The 25,660-nt window shown below is 37.0% G+C and overlaps 1 protein-coding gene across 2 annotated transcripts in view; it reads right to left on the bottom strand.

Annotated features, from left to right (window-relative positions):
• Positions 1-4,877: 4,877 nt before the first annotated feature.
• LOC128894234 (protein abrupt) overlaps positions 4,878-25,660 on the bottom strand; it is a 143,500-nt gene continuing 122,717 nt past the window's right edge. Inside the window, exon 8 of one of the 2 annotated variants that reach the window (XM_054155850.1) lies at positions 4,878-5,270. In XM_054155850.1, the coding sequence (XP_054011825.1) occupies positions 5,059-5,270 (212 nt within the window). In that variant the 3' untranslated portion in view covers positions 4,878-5,058. Of the gene's footprint in view, positions 5,271-13,653; positions 13,697-25,660 lie in introns of those variants that run through there. The other variant, XM_054155852.1, reaches the window with a different exon arrangement.

The raw sequence follows: 25,660 nt of genomic DNA, 5'->3' as shown, positions 1-25,660 counted from the left end.
CGAAGATAAAGTTTTTTGCAATGTGATTAAGGAGGTAGAATACTCTAGAATTTAAAAAAAAATGATTTTTTCTTAGCTGCAAAAAATTCTGTGATCTTTTATGAATTTTGTGACCCCTCGCTCACAGCTGAATTCGTAAATCCCCCGCCGCTACAGGAGTTCTACTCCAAAATAGACTCGAGTCCTGCTTCGAACCTTAACTTTATTTTTGTCTAAATACAGTTTTTCAAACTTGTATGCAAAGTTGCGTAGTAACGAGTGAGCCTATTGACTTTTATTGTGGAAATGATGAGGGTATTCAGGTTTTTCTTGAGAGAATATAAACGATAATTTCGCTTTAGATAACTATACTGTGAGATTACCGTTCGTATACTAGTGAGAGAGGCGTAGGGAAGAAAGAGGCGAATGTCGAGGTAAATCGGTTTACATATAGAAAGTTATTTAACCGAGACATTTAAACTAGATATTTAGGAAACAACTTCAAATTTGTACTGCAGTTATCTTACATATGTCTATACATCGTGAATCTCTAAATGAATCTCTAAACGTTACACGTCTATAACAAGTACTGGACATTAGATCAGTGATAGGTGACATACATAGATATTATTGTACATGTTCAAAGAGTAGATCATGAGTAATCTGATCTGTTTCAGATAATTCGTTTCATCATACTCTGCATGCCATGTACAGTACTGTCTCGAAATAAGCAACTCACCGGTCCAGACCGAGTTGCTTATTTCGAGACAATACTGTATAACCACAGTTGATACAGTGTTTCGTTCGAAGGCTTGCTACGCACTGATTGCGCAAAAATCTAAAAAAAGTTGACACAAGATTTATAAAAGTGCTCGTACCCTGTTTTGCTGCTGTATCAAATTGAGACATCCCATTCGTTGTCATACGACCATTGCTTCTAGAGTACCCTACCCCTTCAAAGGAAGGAATAGTTTCTCAACATATCATTTTTCAAGCAAGAGGTCGAACAACAAAAGTATCGAAGAAGATCTAACGTTCGCACTCCGACGAGTATTACTCATTCGTTTAACACATCACTGTACCGTATTCATTAATAGCCCGACAAATGAAGGCCTGTTCCATGACACGCGTCAGACGGCGGAGCCACGTCAGCCATCGTCGAGGAAAAGAAAAGCCTTCGATAAATTAACGCACGCGATCCGAACCGCGCAAGCTGTTGGAAAACAATTAATCGAGCGCAGTACTCGGGAGTCCAGTGTTGCATGGCCACGATGGAAGCGTAGGTGCGAGGTACTAGATTGATTTCCATTACCGTTTAGAACAGAGCTCGGTAAGAACTGCTCATTTCAGTCGATTGGCCAAAACTGACGGGCAAACACCGTTGAGAAATCTTAAAAAAACATTCTTTCATTTTTAAAAAATTGTATTCTCACTTTAATAGAAAACTTTCTATCTGTTTTTGGCAAGGTTCCATGAGATCTTCGACGAGAAATAGTTTCAATCAAAAATGTTCATTATTAAGAGAGCTACGAATTTATTAAAAATAAGCAACTTTTTATATATATTTTTTCCCTAAAAAAAGAACTAAGAAATAGACTGTTTCGATTGTTTCGTATTTTTTGTTTAAATTCTTCATCTAAAGACGCGCATTTTCCCGCTTTGATAATTGAAATCCGTTTACCCAATAAAGAGTTATGATTTTTTCAAAGTTTAGACGAGAATTATGACCGTGATGTTTTCTTTACCGAAAGTAGTAAAATACAGCACTTCGTCATATTTGGAATGCAGCGAATCTGGCAAAAAACTGAATTTTAATTTTACATAAACTGAATCTTTTTATTCGAGTTCGAAATCTGAGGAATTACCCTGTCTCTTTCATGATAGTTCGCCAAAAACTTTACATTTTTAGAATCTTCGACGACGACTTCCACCAAACCCGCACCCTGCGCCATGACCCGGCAGATGGGCCTGTTAAAATCATTATCGTTATTGTTTGCGCTCCACACGCGGCTAGGGCGTCCACTGAGAAACACCATCACTACGGCTAACGTATAGGGTGGTCAAAATATACGACAGGGAGCGGCATGGAATAGAATCGTGAGTCACCCAGGCGCCAATCGTCGTGGTTTCTTGGATGAGGGCCACAGGTAATCGGCCGCTGCTGGTTCGAAAGCGCGTTCCACGGGTAACTTGTATGCGAATCGCAGTCGTGGGTCGTTGAATCATCCCCCGTAAAAGTCAATAGATTTACGGCCTGTCGTGTAACATGTGGGACTGATGACACACCTAAAAAAGCAAGGGGGTTGAAAGTAATTATTAACAGAGAGACGTTTAACGAAACTTTATTATGGAAGATAGAGAATTAGTTTACTTGTCCTTCAAATATGAAATTTTATCCTCTAAAAGTTTATCTGAGATATTTATTTATTGAAATCTTACAGAGTTACAAATTTTTAAACGAATATACAGGGTGGTCCACTAGATATTACCACCTCGGATTACGTTAACATGATCGTGTATAGCGAAAATTATTTTAGATCAAATTGAATGGTTTTGAGTGGTACACATTCTAGAATTATTAGTTTTTCTATACGCGAATACGTAGAGGATGTATGAGGGTCACTGACGTCTTTTTTAAACGTAATCATATAGTTTTTGCAACACCAGTCGATGCAGCTTGATTGCAATGACATCGGAATGTGCTCTACGCTAAACCACTCTACTCTGAAATATTATTCGCTGTGCGTAACAGTATTGATGTAAACCGAAATGGTAATATCTGGTGCACCCTATACTGCAAAACGTTAACATAATTGTCTATACATACATTTTGCTCAAAATTTGAAAAGATCTTGACATGAAAATAGAAAACTTAAATATAAAGTTGTATTGAAATCCATTCAGCTATTTAAACGCAATCATATTAAAAAACTTCTTAGGATCGCATAATTATATGTACTGTTTTCGCGTGACAAGAATGTCAACAATAAATTTCGTAGATTTCGCCACCATTTTAAAATTGCGAACCATCACAACATGTCTCAGCTTCTCGCTACTTTTCCGTTTTTTCAAACTGTAACATTTAAAAAGTACGCCGTTAAATTAAGAGCAGGTTTGAAGAAGTTGAAAGTAAATATTGGAGGCATAGAAGGGTAATTAATGGATGCAATTACTATAAATATAATAGACCCGGAAAGATATTATGGTCTAGCCATACGAAGAAACCCTTGTTCGGTCGAAGATATGCAAAGAGAAATGTGGGCAGCTTGCTATCAAAAGAATTCGATCGACGATAAACCACAACGCATGTACTATTCAAGAAGCTAGTGCCGTCAAGCTGAAAAGCATCCTTGTTCGATCAAAGCATGACCGACTCTTAATGAAATAATTTTGCAACAAATCATGCCCATTTATAAAGATTTTTTGTCTGATAATTTCTTGCTGAAATGCGTGAGTAGAAATTCACACAAGAGCAATATGTATAGCTATGTAAACTATGTGGAATGTACAAATTCAATAATAAATACGAAGACAATCTTTCCGTTTCAAACAAGCCTGTATTATATATGTAGGAATAAGTTATTAATTCAGAAAAAAATATTAAAAATTTGTTAAGGCCTGCAAAAGTGTCTGTATTACATATAGTGTATATCTATTAATAAAATGTTTTTATTCGTTTTGTAATGTCTGAAGTACGAGCATTTATTTTCCTACAAAATGGCGGCTATTCGACGGTATTTTATATAACTAGCGACTTCAATTCTCGTCGCTGGTGACACGCACGACCTGAGCCTTTCAACGACCTTTTTTCTCTCCTTTCTCTTTCTTTCTCTCTTGTTAAATAATCCAACCACCTACCTATCTCTTTTTACTGTTACGGACGCAAACAAAGAAAAGAGGGACCGGAAGTTGTGCGCGGAAAGGGATAGGACCGTTTACGGAACGCTCGCGGAAAAATTGGCCGCGACATAATGCGCACACGAGCCCCGACGACGCACAATGCGACGTTAATTGGTCGTGAAGGGTTTGATGGATCTTCCAGGAAAGAATCAGGTCCTGGGAACTTCAATGTGTGGGTGGGGTGCGACGGTTTTCAGGGAGAAAGCTGTATCGTTTGATCATTAACGGCGGCCAACAGCACAGTGGATCGCGAATAGGAATGTACTGTTTAAAAATGATATCCAAATGATCGTTTTAAAATTGTTGAACAATCTTTACATTAAAAGGAATATAATGAAACCCAGAGACTGGAATAAATTTAAAATAAGTAGAAATATAAGTATATTTAATGAAAATTAGTTACAAGATAATGCAGAAGTGAAATATAAAAATAGACTGAGCATATAAACGTGTCCAACCACAGACATGGCCGTTTGAATAGTCAAATCATAGAGCATATTCCGTGTTACCATTGGAAGTACGTCACGTTTACTGTTTACGTACATACATCGATAACACACATCTTCCATGTAAAGGCTATAGGGTTGTTATAATTCAACGTTACATATATTAACATAAAAGTAATAGCTTTTAATTGTTGGTTAAGCTTGATTCTCTACAAAATTTTAGGAAATTTGAAATGAAGGGTATATTTTTGCAAATCCATAAACAATATGACGGAATTAATATTCGGAGTTTTGCCTTCGAAATAAAATATTCCTTACACGTACATAACAATATTTCCCAATCGTAACTTTTAGCCCCGGTCTCCCCTACTTTCATTTAGTTTGGGACGAAAAACGAAGAAGTTTCACCCTATTAACGAGTAATTTTCGTCTAGGCGAGGCTGCAAACTTTTCAAACAACCCTCGTATAATTAGATAATTTTTTCGGTTGAACGCTCGACGCGCAATTACCTAGAACCGACGACCTGTTAACGGAAAGGGGGAGTTCCTCGCTCGAGTTCAATTTCGTACTCGTCCCAACAGCCGTCATCGCGAAGGGACCCTGTTTAATTGCGAACCGCAATTTCCTCGACGCCTTTTCCAAGAAGATTCGTCACTCTGCTGTAGTCATTGACTGGGATTCCCCGCGTGCGAACATCGAACGTGTAGCTTTGTCCGGCGCGGAAACGCGTTGTCACTGGCAATTACGTGAATGCCAGTCAGCCATGACACCAACAACCGACCCAATTTTCCACCGACTCCGCACTCGCTGACCGCGGGGAAGAAATTCTTGACGCTTTCGTAACAGTTCCGCTATTAAAGATTTATGTTGTTGCTTTGGCGACACGCTACGAGCATTTGACCCACGGTACACCCAGCAATGGATGAAAAATACTTGTAGAGTTCCTGTAAAAAAAAAAAACTGCTTAGCCTTCTCTCCACATTCTTCAATTTCTGATTGTTTTCGAGTATACATGTATTGCTATTAATTAAGATTTAGTATCATTGATTTTTGGGAATTTTCGACGTTTTTAAGTGTTTTGATTCCAACTATGGAAAATGGCGGTTAGGAACAAGTTTTGTTATGTATGCTTGTATGTGTGTTTGTACCGTAAAATAGTGAAAATAAAAATAATTAGGTAAATACAAACGAAACTTCAAAATGTTATGTGTTGCTGCATAATTTATATTAGGTTGTCCCGAAAGTTTCTTTCGCGAGTTGCACTCAATTATTTTATGTAGTCGTGTTTATATAAATAGACAATCTAATCTCGTAGATATTCATGTTGTAACAGTAATGGAGCAAAATGAATCGTGCACAATTCAGTAATGTAACATAAAACATAAACTATTGTGCATGTATTACATATTAATAAAGTGAAAGAAACTTTTGGGACAACCTAATATTATTTGTAGTTTTAAGCTTACCTGTAGTTCATTTTGCGTCTTTCCAATGATATATGGTTGCATTGGTCTTTATGTATTATTAATATACATAAAATATAACAATACAAATTTGCGATGTCTAACTTCAGAATTTTATTATTTTCGTCAGTACATCCTTGGTATTAGAAACGTAAAATATCTGCCGGTCGCGAATGTATTAAGTACCTTTAAAAACACTGTTACGTATAAATGGTTTTAAAGTACTAATGGAAAGGTTCTGCAACTTTTTTCCCACGTACGAGTGTTTTCATTGCTCGTGTAAAAATGTCTTTAAATAGAATATTCAACGTTCCCCTTTTCCGAACAACGAAGAACCTCTGGGAGGTCGAAATTTTTTTCAGTGGTAATAAATAACGAAAATCGTTGCACGTGTTTTTGTAAAATTAACGGGGTGGAAATCGGCTTTTCACACGATGCACGTACCTCGGAATGGTAGCGTATATGAAAGCAACGAGAGACAGGTAACGCCAGCGCACACGTGTACACATGTGTTCGCTAATGGCTGCATATTGATGGAGAGTGGAGTGTTGCGAGCAAACCCCCTGGGTACAAATAACGAAGTATTGTATCGCCTTCGAAATAAACTGCCCCCTTCCCGTGTCGAGTGCATTCTCACCCTGTTTTATTGTCCATGAACTAAAGGTGAAGGCAATACAAATTTCAGACTCCCGAATCAATTATTCTATTCAGGGTGGGATCATTTTATTTCACATGAAATAGAAATTCTAACTGTTTTGATCTATGACGTCTATCAATCTTATGACGTTGTTTTTTTTTCATACCCCTTGAAGGATATTAACGCATTCATATATGCACATTGCTTTTATTTCAAAATTAGCTGTGCCCCGCAGTTTCACCCGCGTGGAATACTATTCTTATTCTAAACTACTGGACAAAATTAGCGGAACACTTTTTTAAATGTTCATAATTATGAGAGTTTTCAACCGATTTCGGCGAAACTTCGTGAGGAGTAGTCTTCAAGTGTCTTTTGTGTGTGTGCAAAGTTACATTGGCAAGGGTTGATGTGAAGGAGTCAATTCACCCACTTAAAGAGGGGGGCGTCGAAAAACGTCAATTCTAATGGTGCCAGAGGTGACGGAAGGGGTTGAAAAAATTAAAGAAAACTTTAGGGCAACTCTCCTTGATGCCCTGTTTAAAATGCACCCCTTGGAATCCCACTCGGACAAACCCACCTCACAACCCCCAACCCCTCTAAAATCCACAATTTTTGGACGACAGTCTCGAATTTGGGCTCAACGCATTCTCTGGACTCCCCTGATCCAGAAAATGCCATCACCCATACCGTGCATCCCATAGGCACCCCTTGGAAGCGATACGTTATCGAGGTCCTGCACCCGTACGTGGTCAGCCCACGTTGTATTGGATTCAGGTCTGGACTTCATTCATGACTGGGTCAATTTCGACCCATAGGACTCCATATACTCCTGTATACCAAGTTTTATCAAAATCTAGTCACTTTTCGCATTTTGTCCCGTTACATTGGATCCGCGATTTAAAATTTCTAAATTCTGAGTTCAGATTTGGAATCAGCGACCCCGAAAACCTCTGTATACCAAATTTCATGAAAATCGATCGTCAAGAAAAATGGATATAAATGTTTCTCTTTCAGAGATCTTTGAGGGATTCTCCAACCAGGCAATACTACAATGTTTACTACTATGTCACGGAATCTAGAGGGGTGTTCCTTCCAGGAAATACTGCAATGTTAACTAGTATTTCTCGGAATTGGAACGGCCTTGCAAGGGCGTCATATATATGTAGGTCACTACGTCTGTCACTCTCTTATATAATTGTTTATAAAATAGGAAACATTGAGTTGTCATAGCTCAGCGTAGAATTGTCCGATTCGATTCTAACAAAATTCAAGTTGAAGAACGGAATTTGAATTATCTAATAGATTGTTATGATCATTGTTAGATACCCTTAAACATTTGTTTTATTTATTGCTGTACTGGCCAGAAATATAATCCTGGTGTAGTAATTGCATGCTAGTAGTTAACTTGCAGTTCCTGGCAAGTAAATATTAGTATCAAGGGTACCAATAGGATACTAAATGTATTACGTTCCTGTTTGCATTGTTCACTCACGTAACTATAATGATTATTTTAGTGTTTATGCAAGAATGTAGTTAGGTACTTCGTAATAGATGAACGCATGTAACTGGGTGTAGGGTAGAAATAGATTTTTGAATTTAAATGTTAATGACGGATTCGGTCGTGTGATGAATGATTTATAACTCATATCTAGTGGTGCGCACGAGACGAGATAAATCTCGATCTCGTTTCGATTTCGAGATGCGACTCGAGATCGAGATTACTTGTAACATTCGAGATCGATATCGAGATTCAGCATGCAGAGATTTGGGCGAGATTAAAATTATTTCAAAATCTCGTCGAGATCTCGACAAAATGTTTTATTATATTGCCGATCGCCAACACATATGACGCCGTGACTGCTGCGCTAACAAACGATGCCACATACAATTTTGTTAATATTGTACGCCGCTTCTGCTTTGAGGGTAAGTTAGGGACAAGTTGGGGCAATATTCTGGAAACTGTAAGGCCATCCGCACACGAAGCTACTCAAAAGAAACGTAGTTGATTGCTGACTGAAATCACAAGCTAGTTACCTATTGGTTAGTAATGATTTTGAACATTTTTAGAAAAAGCATCTACCGCTGTCCATGCGGTATAATATTACAGCAAAGTCATATTCTCGGTCATTGCTTGAACAAATATTGTATCTATTATTTAAGCGCAATAATGAGGAATATGATTTTGCTGTGATATTAATGTTTCACGAATTGTTTTCTCGATAAATTCAACGAGCCTTCGAATCCAGGGTCACGGGGTTGTTGTTCGTTCTTCCCCTTCTCTACTTTGAGAGGCACAAGCGAGCCGCGACCCTCGACGCAGGTATACGAAGGGCGCAGTTTCATTTTTCGACGATTCTTCGGTTGGTATGGATCTCGCGATCGCGCGTCCCTCCTATTTTTGCGTAGTGTAGTTTCTCGTAGTTTGGTATTGCTTGTGGGTACTTTAGTTTAGTCTGGTGTAGTTTTAAAGTATATACCTAAGTTAGTTTTAAGGCATGCGTGTACGAGTATCTGTCCTCTACCAAACAATTATTAATCATTTGTTCAATTCTTTTGTTTGTTCGTAGGTCCATATTGGACTCGTAACTTCCTTCTTCACATCGGTCACTATTGCTTCATGTGATAAGTGAAGTGACCAACTGTGTAACTGGACAGAAAGGTCGGTTGCCGTCCTCCTGATGTTCCTCCTCAGGTTCTCTACTCCCTGTATCCCGTCTGGTGTAGTCCCAGGCTCCCGGCGCAGTTCAGTAAGTCCAAAGCGCAGTGAGACGGGTGCAAGTCGGGTCCTATCGTGGCTCCCAGATGGGTGCAGGTTGTGGAGGATTGGTTCGGAGGGGTCGGTCGTCTTCCTCTCGAGTCCAGATCTAACAAGAGGAAACGGGACTGACTCAGTAAGTCCAGTTTCATAGTCGCGTCGCGTTGCGATCTCAATTTAGCTTCAGCCTCTTAGTTGAAATAATTGTTTGGCAGAGTCAGACATAAACTTTGGAAATCGAAGGAAATTTTGTTTTCCTTTGATTTTCATCGTTCCGTACTTAGTATTAAGCTCGTCGACTCCACATAGAGTATGCATTTACGTATGTATACTCTATGTAGAGGGAGATCGAAGGAACTTTGATTCCAGTCCTGGTGTAATACCGAGCTAATGGCTGCGTACTTGTAATAAGATCTTTAGATATAAAAAGTGTAAAGTGCAAAAGTGTAAAGTGTAAAGTGAAATTAGATTTAGATTACCAGGGACAATATCAAGGAGCCATTTGTCCCGGTAGATCGCTGAAATATTACACTATGGAACGGAGCGAAAACACCAGAGTATGTATCTCGATGAGTTTTATCGTTGCATTATCATTGTCTCACCGAGATTACTAATTCCAGATCATGTTACACTACCCGACGATCGAACTCCTCGACCTCACAAGGAGGATACACCTCAGTAGTGGGGATGGCTCCTGTGCATTTATCGTATAGAAATTTGTGTATTTAAGGAGATTTAACTGTAGTAATAAAAAAATGTTCCGTTACAATTGGCTCTTAGTGCATCATAAACCAATGAATGGCTTTTCTGAGAAAAATCTACAGATTTCACGACGAGCGTAAGAATCAGGTGATTGAAAATCAATACAGGAAAAAAGGAACATGCGAAATCACTTTTGCGATTTATTTTATTCTAACGTCTTTATTATCAAGCGTTACGTCAGTGTGACATTTTTCAGACATGCACCCATACCGTCGACTGTTCCAAAAATCGATCGCCTTCCCTGACAAATCATCAAGCGTTACGTCAGTGTGACATTTTTCAGATATGCACCCATACTATTTGTAAATGATTTTCAATCATAAAAAGTATTTTGCGTCAAGAATGACGTAGGAAGCTTGTCACTATAATATACCCCATACATCAGTTTTTACCTTTTGACGCATGCGACAGGGGAAGAAGTTAAAAGATTAGTTTTCCTGTCATGTCATCCTCGGAAAGACAGATTCCACGTTTCGTCTGTCTTCAAGGCATTTCGATTAATTCGCACCGGTTCGGAAGTAGACAAAAGACAATTCCCTACAACAGTGAAAGAGCTACGCCTCGTTAAGAATTCAATTAAATCCTCCAGTTAATTCTAAGAAAAGAAAAAGCTCTTTTCGACCTGACCTTACGAGAAGTAGAAGTAATCAACGGTCGTACAGCTCTCGTGGACGTGGAACAGATTACTCTTTCACGAGTCAGCTTTCAAGGGTGAAGAGCACTCCGGCGAGATTTCTAGTGCAACGTCGTGGAAACACATATACGTAAGGGCAGCGCACAAAAGTCGAGTTTTTCACGAGGCCGGCCATTTGTTTAGGCATTAGCGTAGCGGCCGTACCTAAAGTGCACCGAAGTTCCAGCTCCGGTTACGTTCATTAGCAGGTACTCGAAAGCCAAGCAGGAATGCCACGTACCGGCGGGCTTTTTCTTCCTTTCGAGTTTGCTCACGGTCGAGCGTTTCGCGTTTCCCACCTAACCCCTTCGCGACGTTATGCTTTCCACGCTACAAAGGACCGAACCGGTGTTTGTCGTTCCGCATAAACGATTCTTCAGTTATTCTAATCGAAGAAAATAGTAGTAGTGGGGGCACTCCTATACTCGGATGTAGGGAAATAGAATCGTTCTTAGCGGCAGCCAATACTGTACTACCAAGAATTTCGTTTTTTTAATTTACATATGTGTAGAACATTGAAAAATATTTGACACGTATTTTTTTCATATTGACCCGTTTTCATAATTAGAGGGTAAAACCACCCCTCAAAGTTCATAAGATGAAGTACAGAAGTAAATTTTTCGTTTAGAATGATTTTCGTGAAACATGTACAGGCGTTTCCGAGGTGCTTATTCTAAAACTGCACTTAAAATTTAAAAATTCAAGATGGGTGGATCAAAAGATGGTGAAAAAAAATGTGAAAGATGATCCGGTTTGGATTAAAGTATTCGAAAGTTCTCGAGATCGCTGATTACGAATCAGAACTCAAACTTTAGAAAAAAAAATAACGAATCCAATATGGTGGAACATAAAGTTCTACAGTGTAAGTTATGGATAAACACAAACATTTGTTTATTTGCGTCTGTCATGTTGACTCTACTATCGCCAAAAGAGGTTCTTGAATGAGATTTTGTTTTTGTTCTTGGTCAACGATGTACATTTTAAATAAACAAAGATTGCGGAAACAAAATCTTTAGTGCATCGTTTACGCAAGCCATCCTTTCTGGTTTGCATAAGCCTACCATCTTCCCGTCCACATGCATGGTCTTCCTGAAACAAATGAGTTGCACAAATAAGCACGCGATAAAGCCAGCACACGTAAACGGCCGCTTAACAAACAAATCTAAGCCGAAACGCGATACCATTGCTCCTTGTACCGAGAACTTCACTTCTTATGCGCAAAGTTTCTTTTTAATGTGCGAGGGGGGCTCTAAACGAATGTAGGGGACCTGTGAAAGGTAAGCGACCCTCTCTGCATCTCTGAGAAGCTCTGGGTGAACCGAAGCGTGAAGATCTTCGCCAAAATTGCCAACTGGAATTTGCTGGGCGACGACCCGTCGCCACTTCTCTGCCTTACAATGATCTCCGCCTTGCCAAGCAACGATAACATCGCGAGAGCAGCGACATTGTACGACTCTGAAATAATAAGTCGAATCCCCATTCACGATTTCACCCAGTGTGTTCCTGAGGTTGGTTGATCGCACGGATCCGATAAACTCGGCCCTAAACTTCACTGTCGCGGGTCGGCGGTGCTTTCACGCATCTCGCCACGAAGAGTTATCGACTTTTAAGTGGGCTGAGATTTGCATCTACGTGATCATTATTCTTAGCGGGAGAAACGTTGCGTTTTCCCGCGTCGTTCCGACCCGCCGCTTTGAAAGTCAAAGTGCATACGCTTTATAATCGTTTGTCATGCACGCGATTGTCCGCGTTACCTATGATGAATACGCGCACCTTTGAGCGGGGGATTTGTTAGGATTTCGAACGGTGGCCTTATTAGGGCGAGAAAATCCTCCAACTGTCGCTGAAGAACGATTGCCTAGATAAGAAGGCAGAATAGCGGGAGAAGACAATGTTCCTCGGATCATATATAAGTGTACAGTTATCGGGACCTTCTATGTTGTCAATCGATTAAGAAATGGACAATATAGACTTAGGATCCTCTGTACCGATAGAAAGGAAATTATCTTCAGTTGATCAAAACGGAAATATCTTAAGCCTCGGCCTTCTGTACCAATAGAAGAAATGTTACCTTCAGCTGGTTAAGAAGGGAATGATACTATCACAGATCCTTCTGTACGATAAAAGAGAAATTATCTTCAGCTGGTTAAGAAGGGAATGATATAACAGTATTGTGGAAATGTAAAAACATTATCTGGTCCCTGTTGAGTGGTGACTGTCGAAATGTCAGTTGTTGTTGTTGTTGCTTCCAACAATATGATCACAGGATCATCTGTATCGATAGAAGACAAATTGCCATCAGCTGACATAAATTTATCGGCTTAGTTCCACATGGTTCCGAGAGTTATCGTGGTAAAATAAAAAGTGCGCTACGAAATCATTGATTTCTTGCGAGGTCGGTATTTCAGTTCGTAAGACACGAACTGTTGTTGATTTGACTGATTCGTACTATACCACATATGAAATAAAAAAGTCTAGTTGTAATATAGTAACATATCGAGTAATAAGATGCAAAAAAGACAAAATTAAGAAAAACCTATGTCACATAAAATTAAAGTAATGTGTACATACTTACTTTGCATGTAGTCCGCGTCAATGTTGAACAAAATGTACTTACTCCGAATACATTTACTACGATTACGACTAAAAAAGTAATCACACGGTAATTTCAAGGTAATTCCAAGGTAATTCCACTGTAATTGCGCGTTATTATACAGTAATTACACGATTTAATGATTTACGGTTATGATTACATTGCAATCCCTATGTAATTACTGTTGTAATTACCGTGTAATTACTTTGTAGACGTAATCATGGTAACGTAATCAGGTTACATTCTGCGTAGCGGTAGAATATTTCCGGTCCTGTGTTTTAATTGTTACAGTTGATAACGTTGTTCCATTCTAAGTCGATTGATTTGTTTGCAACCGAAGAGAATTAAATTTTATATGCGTAAGTATCTAATGAAAATTTAATTACTTAAACTTCTATTAAATGAAAATACTAATACATGAATTATGTACAAATTTCAAGCCGGTCGAAGGAAAGTTCAAAAATATACCTTTGCTACTATTCTAGAGCTTGAAGTGTGTTCCACTTTCCAAAAGCAGCGTTCATACAAAACAATTAATGATGGTAACAAAGTATTGAAAAAACGCAAAATATCTTTTATGAATTTTTATTATGGTTTTGCTACAGCTTGCATATATATACAAAGGTCAACTTATGAAACTACACGAACGAACAAAAGGTATTTAACAAAAATGGCGTAGTAAAAGAATTCATAGACTTCTATGTTGCGGGGATCAATCAACAATCACAAAGCTTCGATCAACAGTAAATGATCTTTCGATATTAGAGGGAATCGAACCTAAATTGTCGGAGAGAATATAACGTCTGGTACCATAATGATGCCTCGTGGTATCATGATATTCTGTTACAAAATACGGACACTCGTCCGCACGATTAACCGTGCGTTCGTCACACGTGTATACATATTACAGTTTACTTTAACATACCGTAGATTCTCATTACAATATATATTTATAATAATCTAGACTTTTATTGTATAGTCGCAAAAGCTTAACCAGATAGACTTCTTTTTTTTTTTAATTAATTATACATAATACGCACTGACTTACAATAAATTTGCAGCGAGCAAAATAGGAACTGTGATCACCTGATGTACCTGATTCGTCCTCGCTTCGAATGTTCTTCTGATATTCCCCGGATTTCGGTCTACACGAAATACCAATGTTCCTTTCATCCCTCGTACGATTAAAGTAAAAGTGCTGCGCTGCGAAAATTGTCTACCGTGTGATTATTTTATTTGGATTGATTTGAATAGTTCTCGATATTATTGTTAAACGTAAAAGTAACATTAACCAAATATGATTTATTGTTGAACACATTCGTGATATCATTGGAGTAGTATTTACTTCGTTCGTTTTTGAGAGATGAATGCAACAGTCAGAGCTCATGCAATGAGAGCAGTTATGGGAGACAGTTAAGCTGACACGACTAGAAATCTCTATATTCTATTGGACAATTCTTAGAAGGACCTGGGATAAAAACGTCGAATACAATAGATACTTAAAAATTCAAATTTAAATTATCGTCCCAGTAAAATTATAATATATTGTGTACCAAATAGGTTGACCCTATTATAGAATTAATTTTAGCCTTTTTGTTTGTAAATATAATTTGAATATAAGATTGGTTTCGTGAAATAGAAACGAAAGAAATACTATAATAAGATGAACAATGTTTTGTAATTGAAGATACGAAAAATTTAATTTGCTTTTACCAAAAAATCTCTATGTTTCACACCGCAATGTCAGCGAATTATGTATATAATGTATAATTGTATGTCTAAACAAAAATCAATAATGCATAACAAATAAGATTGTTTCTATTATGTTAATATATTTAAGGTATGCTTTCAAATCTCGTTTTTAGGCAATTACGTGATTACTCTGGGAACATGTACACTTTTTTTTTTTATTTGTAATAACAATAATAATATATCTTTAAAACTCAGTTCTCGATGAATTTTGAAATCAAACCTTGCAATATGCTTCGTAAACAGTTTTCGCAATCACAGTCAGAAGTGGCTCGAGGTATGGGCTTAAATATTAACGCATCAAACGCCAGATGGATTTTACAAAGCTTTCCCTCGGCAATATTTCAGGTTCCTTCGTACTTTATTTCAGTTTGACTACGAAAAACTATTTTAGACGAACTTTTGATCCATGAAAATTTCGAATTTTCACAAATAAAAATTCAAGTATTTAATGTCTGAAACAAAAAGGTTAGCACTGAGAACCTTTTGAAGTAAGCGTATGGACGAATTTGTGGTGCAATTTGCGTACAAACAGGCCGCAAGAAGGCACCGAGCAACGTAACGCACGAGCTCCTAAATCCTCGAGGACGACCGTGTGGAGGAAGGTCCACGACCCGACGGGGATGGGTAAAATTCGTATCTAGATGACGTCTCGAATAAGGAATAAAATGTAAACAACCTTTTTCTTTCATTACTGGTTAAATAAAAAGTAGAATTTCAATCACAGAATAATATTCTATCTCTTGTGAAAGAAATAAAGTCTTCATAACTGGCCAATCAACTAAACACGAATATATTATTACATTGTGTTCTATTCATTATTTGCGATGCTCTTTTGCGTTGTATTAATAAAACCATATTTTAACTATCACAAATATAAAAAATTACATATGAATTTTTATATTATACAGACAAAGTAGGATGGTTTCAATTAATTATTCAGCCTTCTACGGTGATGTCCACAATATTAATAAAACATAATTACCATTAGAACTACCAATCAACTCAATTTAACTCACATATGTAGGTCTAACTTTTTTTTAACCCCTTCAAATCTGACCTTTTTCGAAAAAGAAAAAATATTATTTTTAACGAATATATACTAACTGAATGAAAAATAAGATATTTATTAAAACAAAAATTCTCTAGATTAATTGATGCCAATTGTGATCTGTACATGTTTGTGAACAATTCTAACCGTCCAAAAAAATGTAAAATAATAGTCCAGTAGAAAAGAAACTGTAGTAATTCAATTTTTAAATGTCTTCTGGCCCTTTTACGTATCATTGCGTGTTTTGATGCCACTAATACAAATTAATATGGTCAAATGCATAATACTAATCTGTAATAGCGTGACTGGTCTCAGCCATGATGTATATTTTTGTTCAAATTTACGTTTTTCTCAACAAAAGGCAGCTGCAACTGTAATCATGCATATATGTATAAACTGTACAGGTAGAAACAATTATTAACAATGGTGAACTTCTTAATTATTTTTTCTTTAATCTGAAAATTAATGCACATTGCAATGAACACCAAGTTTGAAGGGGTTATAATAACTCAGTTATCCACAATGTTTTTGCTATAACTTTTACCGTCAATTATAATACATAACCGAATAATAATTGAACGTTCACCTGCTACTTTCAAAAATGTTATGTAACAGTGCATACTATTAGTAAAAATTGCAAATATTTGGTTAATTATGTTTCATTAACCTTCTAAATATTGCCGAAAAATTGAAAACCTGAGAGAGTAACATTCTCGGTCTTCAATTCTAAGGACTACATTTAATTCGCACATGTTTTCATATACTAGTGAATGTTCCAATGGCTATTTATTTATTTTTTATTCATCACTCGAAATTTTTATCTAGATAAGAATTTCGTCCATTAGTTAACGAGGCTTTTCGGGAAACGCGAAACGTCGTTTCGTGGGAAAATCGTCTCCCTAGTTGCCGCGGAGAGGTTTATCTTTCCGCGAGGCGTCGCGACGACGATTCAGAACGATTCGTTTCCACGGAGGAAACGGTCGGTCGCGCCGCGCTGTGAAATACGCGGCGTCGAATCGATGAAAACGTCGCGCGCATCCGTATTAAAGCCGAGCTTTTCTCTTCAGGATCCCCGATACGAACCTGAAATTCGCGGATCTCGCCGGCTAGCCGCGCTTTAAACGATCCCCTCCTATGAACGTTATTATTTTCAATCGATTAAACACCGCGCGAACATTCAGAATTAAATACGGAAAAATCACAAGATTATTGGCATACTCGACAATTACATAAAATTGTGGTAGAAGAATAAATAAAAGAAAGATATTATTTTTCTATCAACTCTGGGATTAGGATTTATTTTTCGTTCGAATTTGTGATTTTGATACCACATTCAATAGTAGACATCTGTGTGTCTAGTATTTTTTTTATTAATGAGAAACAATAAATTGCATGAAATTTCATGACTTTATTCTCTAATTTCGAAACTAATATTCGTTCTATGTATATTTTATATCAAGTATTCAGATTTTGTTGTCCACAAAACAATCCTATTCTAGAAAACAAACATTTTTTTAACGTACCTATGTCTTTCCATAGATAAATTTCCTATCGATGAAATAAGATTTGCTTAATTTCTTTTGCTTTATTCTTAATATGACGTATAAGATAAAAAAAATAATATCTAGAAAAATTTATATCATAATACATTATAAATTTCTATATAAACTAGTGTTAATACGCCAATACTTTTATGATGTAAAAATATACAATGAATTATTACAGTCTGTTTTTTCATCATTTCAAGACATAACTGAAAATACAAGAAAAGAATGCTAAAACTGGGCTTGTAAACTTGTAACAGAATCGTTTGTTTCTATTGGATTTTCAATTCTACTCTTATTATCTTCTTTGTTTTCTTTCAAATATAAAGTGAACAACGCCGGAAAAGTATGCTATTATCCGATCATAAATTTGAATGTCTCATAGTTCGGTAATAATCCCAGCTGCAAGCCAATACATTTTGTGCATTTCGCGTAAGGACGGTGGTAACATGGTGTCGAACGAACCTGCGATAAAAAGAGGCAGCGTGTAATTTACATCGTTGCGCGAGAGTATTTTCGATTTTACGATCGCTTTCCTATCCTACACGGTCGTCACGGTTAATCTCGTGATCAACTGGACACACATATATCGGGCGTGGTTTAACATTAATGTTATGCAAGAAATCTGGCCGGAGCAAACTCCTTCGCATATACAGTAAGAAGCAAAAATTGAACGAAACGCATAGAATTTTCAGACAAATATTTTCCATTATCGAAATAACTCATAACAGAGGAAAATCAACGTTGATGATAGTTATTTCATTATATCTCTACTTTATAACATAAAGGAATATGTTCCACCTTGGCTCTAATAGAGAAAATTGAATGAATGCGCAAGAGTTCTACACAAAACTAGTTGAGAGTATGCTATCTTACAACATGAAAAAATATGATCTACTTTTACTATAAAAAACAAAGTTTAAAAAATGCGAAAAATTTCTATATAAAATAAATTAAGAGGCAACATTTAAAACTGTTCTTAAATTCAAAGGATTATGGACAAAATATAAAAGTATAATATAACTTTCAGTTATTAGTATTACTAATACCTGAACTTAGCTTACTTAAAACATGTAATTGCTAGTAAAGTAACAAGTTCTTTAAGATTTCTAAGACTGAAGCAAAAGGATCGTCAAAGTTATTTTTTTTTGTGATGAATTATGGTAATGATAAGAAGTACGTTTCAAATAAATTTTCGTGACTGATTCAGTTTTGCTCCTTACTGTACAAGCAGCTTACCACCCTTCCAGGCCTGTTTCTCTTCCTTAAATACGTGGCACCGCGGCGCGGTTTCACGCTCTCGAACGCATTAGAGGCAATTTCCTGCCACGTCCATTATTCCCTGGACGCGGGCAACCTCGATAAATAATAAACGACGATAAAACGCATTGGCTACGTTCGCCGCGACCATCGGCCGCTACGCGTGAATCGCTTCAACATATTCTTCGAAATCCTTCTCTTCCATCGTACGGTTTCTTCTTTTTGGTTCGTCTCGGTAGCCCGAGACGAGGGCTGGGACTATTCGATTAATGTCAGCGGAAAAAATTAACCCCTCAAGTGCTATGGACGCATATATCTTATATTTATCAAGTTCAAATATTCAGATTCATTTATTTTTAAGGTAAGATATGTTATACATTTTAATGTATTTGATCAAATAATTCATGTTCGAATATTGTTTAATTCGAAGTGAACGAATTGCAATTATAATTTAACGTCGCCTTGTATATTTACTTGACAGACTTCACACTGGGAAAAAATGTATTCTACCACTCAAAGGGTTAATCGGCTGATTGCTCGTGTTAAACTAAAACTAGGTACGCTATTATTGGAAAAGTAACGTATATGAGAGCTCGTAGAGATACATGTATACTAGAATGCAGACACAGTTGTATAGTACACCTAATCCCCCATTTAGACGTTATTTATTTTACACGATATAGCTTCTGTGCTGTTTCCGAAATAATTTGTCCAAAATAATATTTTCAAAAATAAAAACTGTCAAACGTAAAAATGCATGCTGTGTACATATTTGTCCAAGCATTTGTCAGTACTAAAACAGTGAATTCTCTTTATTTGTATACAAAGAACATTCATATTAAAAAGAGCAGTAAATCTTTGATAGCAGATAGATGTGTATCGTTGAGCTTTTTGTAATTGGACAGTTTTTAAATATCACCTTTAATGATGACTAATGAGTATCTATTATTTTATTCTATAGTTCGATGAAATCTTTACACTAAAAAAAAAGAACAAGTAGAAAGAAAAGTCATATTTATAGAAACCAAAATAAAAAAGATAAAATATAACCCCATATATTTGTTATTTCACAAATGGACTGATATTTTCTTGTTCTTCATTTGTATTTCACTTTCTTTTTCATTGAAGTAAATGAATTTAATTAAAGAACCGCCTAAATTAGAAGCATTTTGTTTATTTTTTCAAAAATTCAATTCCAAGTCCCAGCCCTGTTCGAAGCTTCGCCATCTTTCGAATCGACCGCTGCTCTGGACTTTAGAAACTTTCGGATCATGAACTTCGCCCAAATTGTAGCGTAATATTAATCTATTTACGGATAATTTTGTACTTTGACCGAAACGTCGATTGCAGTTCGGTGGATACCTTGGACCGGTTTCCTTGTGATGAAGACGGCAATTCGACATACAGCGTGTCTTTCGAACCGATCTCGCTTGAAGAAGCAACCGAAATGAGAATTGGAAAGTTCTAGAAAAATTCTTCATCCTTGAATAAACTGATTTCATTTCGATCGCATTTCACTCGACAGGGTTGATGTTTTAATTCACGTTTCTGGAATATTTTTCACTCGACTTAGTGTTTTCGAGCAGAGATGAGTAAAATTCTCATACAGATAAGAAATTTTCAATAACGAATAAAAGATGAACAAAGTTTGATTTATTATTTGTTTAACTAAAACTGCACTTTGAGTTATACGAATAACCATCAAATCGAATGAACGTTGCAAATAAATCATTCGATATAATTTTTATTAGTTTTCTACTATCATAATAACATTCTATCCATCTCTGTTCTTGTGCGTATCATTTTAACCACACCGTGGATCGAGTTCCGTTGACAAAACTCCAACAGGACGCCACGAAGAGACCAACGTCACCGCGCCTCGCAAATCGCCAAAAGAAACACCACAGAAATACTTACGTTCGAACTGAACGAGCGAGAATAGAAGAAACTGAAATAAATGGGCGTAAAAACGAAAACGCATCTCACTTGTCTCTTCTTTCCAAACATATTTATTGTAATCGTATTGGCAAGTTGGATGGCTTACATGCTAAAAATGGCAAAAAGAAAAAAAATGTAAAGAACGTAAGTAGTAACATAGTACGTGCGAAGGGAGCAGAAAGAATAGAACGACAAGATTACAAAAAAGAATAAGGTGAAGAAGAAGAAAAAGAAATATGAAAACAGAACTCGTGAGCCGCAAACGGATGTAATAATAGATAAATAAACTTTATGGTATTTACAAAATAAAAGAGAGAATGGGAAGATGGCGAGAAACGTAAGAATTTAAGAAGAAAAGGCAGGACATATACCTGACTTACTGGCTCGTTCACGTACAGCAAGACCCGAAGTCTGCCTCTGTCTCGTTGGCGAGAAACTTTTTTTCCAAGAATCAATTTTAAAAAAAAGAAAAGAAGAAAAACACGCAGAAATGAAATCAAATAAAATAAATTCCAGGTTGAAAATCACTCTCTTGTTCGGTTCGAATACTATGTGCACACGATTCTTATTTTTTTCTTTTTTTTTTTGTTACAATTCCACGTAATGAAAACGTAAACGCTCGTGTAGTCCTCGAATTCCTGCCAGGAGACAGACGTACATCCTTCTAACGCGATCTAGCGAAGCTAATTAATAATGAAATGATAATGATAATAATAACATTAATTATTATAAATGACGGTAATAAAAAAGAAAAGGAAAAACGTAACGTAACAATATTTGAAGCACCTTAAATGATAGTTTAACCGTAAAAGTAAAGAACGAGGTGGCTGTGTCTCGATGACGTGGTGTATCTCTTTCTCGATCGTTTCTTTTTTCGGTAGTTCTCGTTTCGTTGTTTTCTCGCGAACGACGTCAAAACTCTCTCGTTTGACCAAAAACGGCACTCGGGACACATCTGCTCTCCGCGATCAATATGCAAACTACGTCGTCGGCTAGCGATACGATAATGGATGAATGGCCCTGGTAGGAAGGTGCCGATAACGATATAACAAGCAGATCGATAATACGTTTCGCAGACAGACGGCGTCTGTTTCGCTTGCTTAGAGTTGGGCAGTGATTACTTCGTGATTACTTTCGTAATTACTCTGTGATTAACTTTGTAATAGTCGCGCATATACATTTGATTACTACATCTGATTTGATCACTACATCTGTAGTATATAATAATAAATCAGTAATTTGTAATCATTCGAGGCTTACTCATGTTTCATCACTTGTTAATCGCGAGTACTGATAATTCATCAGTTATAATTACTGATTACTTGGTAATAACAATCATAAATTATATTGTGTCGAAAACTTTCAGAGTCGAGTAGTAATCATTCTGCGATTACATTTATGATATACAACATTAATCGATAATTTTAGAATATTTGGAGCTAATCATGTTCGATTATTCGTTAAGTATGATCGAAGATTCTTTTCTATGATGATTTTTCGTTAATCATAATTATCAATTACTCGTTATCCGCAATCATGGATTATATTTTGTCTAACACATTCACAGTTGAGTAGTGATTACCATGTAATTACTTTTGTAGTAACCACTTGCAATTGTTACATTAATCGATAATCGTATATTAATTTGTAATCAGCAATTATAACATGCATTTGTAACCAGTAATCGTAAACAATAATTGTATTCTATAAATATAAATCAATAATTTGTAATTACGACTACCAAATCGTGTTTGATCATTCATTAATAGCAATTACCGATTACCTATTACTATAATTTTGCCCAACACCGTACCCGATGTGCCAACGAGTCGAAGTTTAGCGAGAAACATTACAATCGCTCGGAGGAATCCACGATTGATACGATTACAAAAGGAAATCCATCTTTTCTTCTGTGAAAGAGTAAAATCATTCGTTACAAATCGACGACGATCGCGATGAAAATCGTTCTTTGCGCGGTCAACTCGAAACCAATATGTCGCCAAGCGAAGAAGACCCGATTTTCGTCGTATATTTCCTGTGCAATTTCATCTCGCATTTCCTCCGTGCGATTCATTCTAATCTTACAATTTCATAGAAACGATACCGTTCTAAATATCCTTCTTTTCTTTTTAAAATACCATTAGCCACGCCGTACGTCGAGATTGCACGCTCATTGGTTTCGCCACGCGATCGTGTTTCTCAGATCCGACATGAGTTACAAAATAAGTTAGGAGTTATGGTTTCTATCACTAGAAAGACTCTATATATATAATAATATATATATAGGTTACGTCGCGTCCCTGATTATGTTCTCTGTAAAATATCACGTAGATAGGTATATTTTATATTTTTTCTCTTTTTCTCACTTTCTAATAATATATATATTATATATATTATATATATATAATATATAATATATGCGTATAGTTAGGAGGCCATCCGATCGTTTATTCGATTATCTTTCATGCGCTCGCTAATTCTAACCGTTTTTTAAAATCTAAACATTCGCTCCATTCCCCTTTCACGCGACGTCATCCGCACACAATCACGCGAAATAATCGGTTCTCTTTCGATTTGCGTCTCTCTCACTCTCAATGCAGCAGTAAAATCATTAACCGGTATTATATCGACGAGTCAACGCGTAAAAACGACTGTAAGTACAACGTATTGCATTGTGATTTTGGAATTCAGCACTGTCGCTCGCGGAACAGTCGAGCCCGCGCGCAGCTTGGCAGTGAATGAGGGTTTCTCCACTTTTGTCGAGACAATTCAACGCGGGATACGTACAGCTATACAAATAACCAGCTCTCGTAAATCTATCGTTAAAGTGAGGTAGCTCCATTGTATTTTGTTCTTTACGGCGTAGTTATCGAGTCGTGCGCCTCTTCTTCGAGTTCGTGTACCGCCCGAAACAGTTAGAGCAGTGGGGATAGCCCCAACTGTGCCATGGAAGGGATAACTTGTCGATGGCCTCGAGCGACCAGTTGATTCTACTTCGACTCGGCAATTTCTTGCCACACGGGACGACCAGTGCTGTTGGTCGTCTGTACTATAATTACGAAGATAAATATTCAGTAAAAATATATGTATGTGCTATTTGGTGCTTGCTCTGTAGAGTTCGAAAAACGCATCACGATTTTCTTGGGAATAATTTTCTTCTAATGTTTCGCAGTCCTCGATGCGACTTCTCTTCCTTAGAGAATTATTACCTCGTAATACGACGTTAATTTTGTTTGCGAAAGCAAAAAGCGGTAACACAATTAAACTTACGTTGCCTACGTGAATCATTGTTTCGTTTATTTACCGACGCTCTCGGTGACCAAGAAAATTGCGATACATGCTTAGAATATAATAAAAATATTTCTGTACTAAATATTCTGTATTTCAGTCGAGCGGAACTGTCCGGAAATCTCCAATTGTTTCGAGCAGTTTACGTTTTCGTTAAAATTCAGTCGAAGGACCACCAAGAGGCTCGACTCTCTTCTCTGCGGACTTCATCCATTGCTCTTTTATCTTTGTCGTTTTTTCTTCGTTCTTTCGATCTTACGTGTTTAATATGTTTCGCGCTAGCTCGACTGTTTCGCGCAAAGAGGCAAATTCTTAAACCTATAATCCGTGGAAGCTATATTACCTCGCGCTCTGACTATGTGTAAATATTGTGTATACACAATTATATATAATATATACTCGCTACGGAGACGTGGATTCGGCAGATTGCTCGTCCGAATATTGTAAAATAACATATGCTTTAGGTAATATGAGCGTGAGTATAGCGCGAGAAGAAGACTGATATTTAATAACATGGAGGTAGCTGTGGTGATTTTCACAATCATTTCTCTTTTCCCCTTTTTTTTTGTTATCTTTGACCGTAACGCGTGATACTCGTTCGAGCCGTTCAGTGCTACGAAAACCTTAAATCCTACAACATCGAAGAGAGACGTATAATTTCGAAGAAGCAGATGAAAGTCTTGAACTGTTTGATGCATTCCTGTCATATAGCATAGGAGTGTTTTATCAATGTGGATTCCTCGTGTAAGAAAAGAAATTGAAACGTCTTTTGCCATTTTGTAATTTGAAATTTCGTTTTCTAGATAGAAAGAGTTCAAAGTTTGGTCATGTGACTTCTGACACGCGCTATTTTGTATCTTGGTCAGCTGGATAGCGCGATAACGAAACTTCGGATTGCAAAAAGGAAAAGAACTTCCTCATTTATATCAGCATGATAAACTGATCACAAAAGAAAGAAATCCCACATTTTTTGAACAACCTGTAAGATTATCGACCAACTAATCCAATATATTTTCAAAGTTATTATGAACGAAAATGCCACGTACAGTACGAGAATACATTTATCGAGTTTCGGTCGAAAAAAACATGCGTTGGGTTTGAGTATAGGTGAGCGGTATGGTGAAGACAGTGGCCCTGAACAGTCACTGGAGATTGCGCCGACTCAGGACAGGCACCATCATACATTTCACATCAAGACAAAACGCAACGTGTTTGTTATAAGGATTAAAATAACGCCAATAGCGGATAGGACTTTTTTCGTTCATTATGACCTAGCAAACTCATCTGAAAATATCACGATACATGGCTGGGTACTCTATGCAAAAGAAGTGTTTCCTTCGCGCCGAACGACTCGAATAAATTTCGTCTGGCACGCTTTGATGTACGAATACGGTGGTGCACACGCCTTGCCACTTGCCAGTGTAAAATCTCGTAACAAACAAGAAACAAACAAACAAACGAAACAAAACAGAATAGACGCTGGCGCGCTGATCGTCGCCCGTGCGTCCAATTAACGCAAGAATCACACCTGTCGTAAGTAGTTAATAGTAGCAGTAGCAGTAGTAGTAGTAGTAGTAGTAGTAGTAGTAGTAGTAGTAGTAGTAGTAGTAGTAGTAGTAGT

This window comes from Hylaeus anthracinus, unplaced genomic scaffold, assembly GCF_026225885.1.
Source record: "Hylaeus anthracinus isolate JK02 unplaced genomic scaffold, UHH_iyHylAnth1.0_haploid 3, whole genome shotgun sequence".
Classification (NCBI taxonomy): Eukaryota; Metazoa; Arthropoda; class Insecta; order Hymenoptera; family Colletidae; genus Hylaeus; species Hylaeus anthracinus.
The sequence above is the reverse complement of the archived record's forward strand: the minus strand, read 5'-3'. Positions and strand labels throughout refer to the sequence as shown.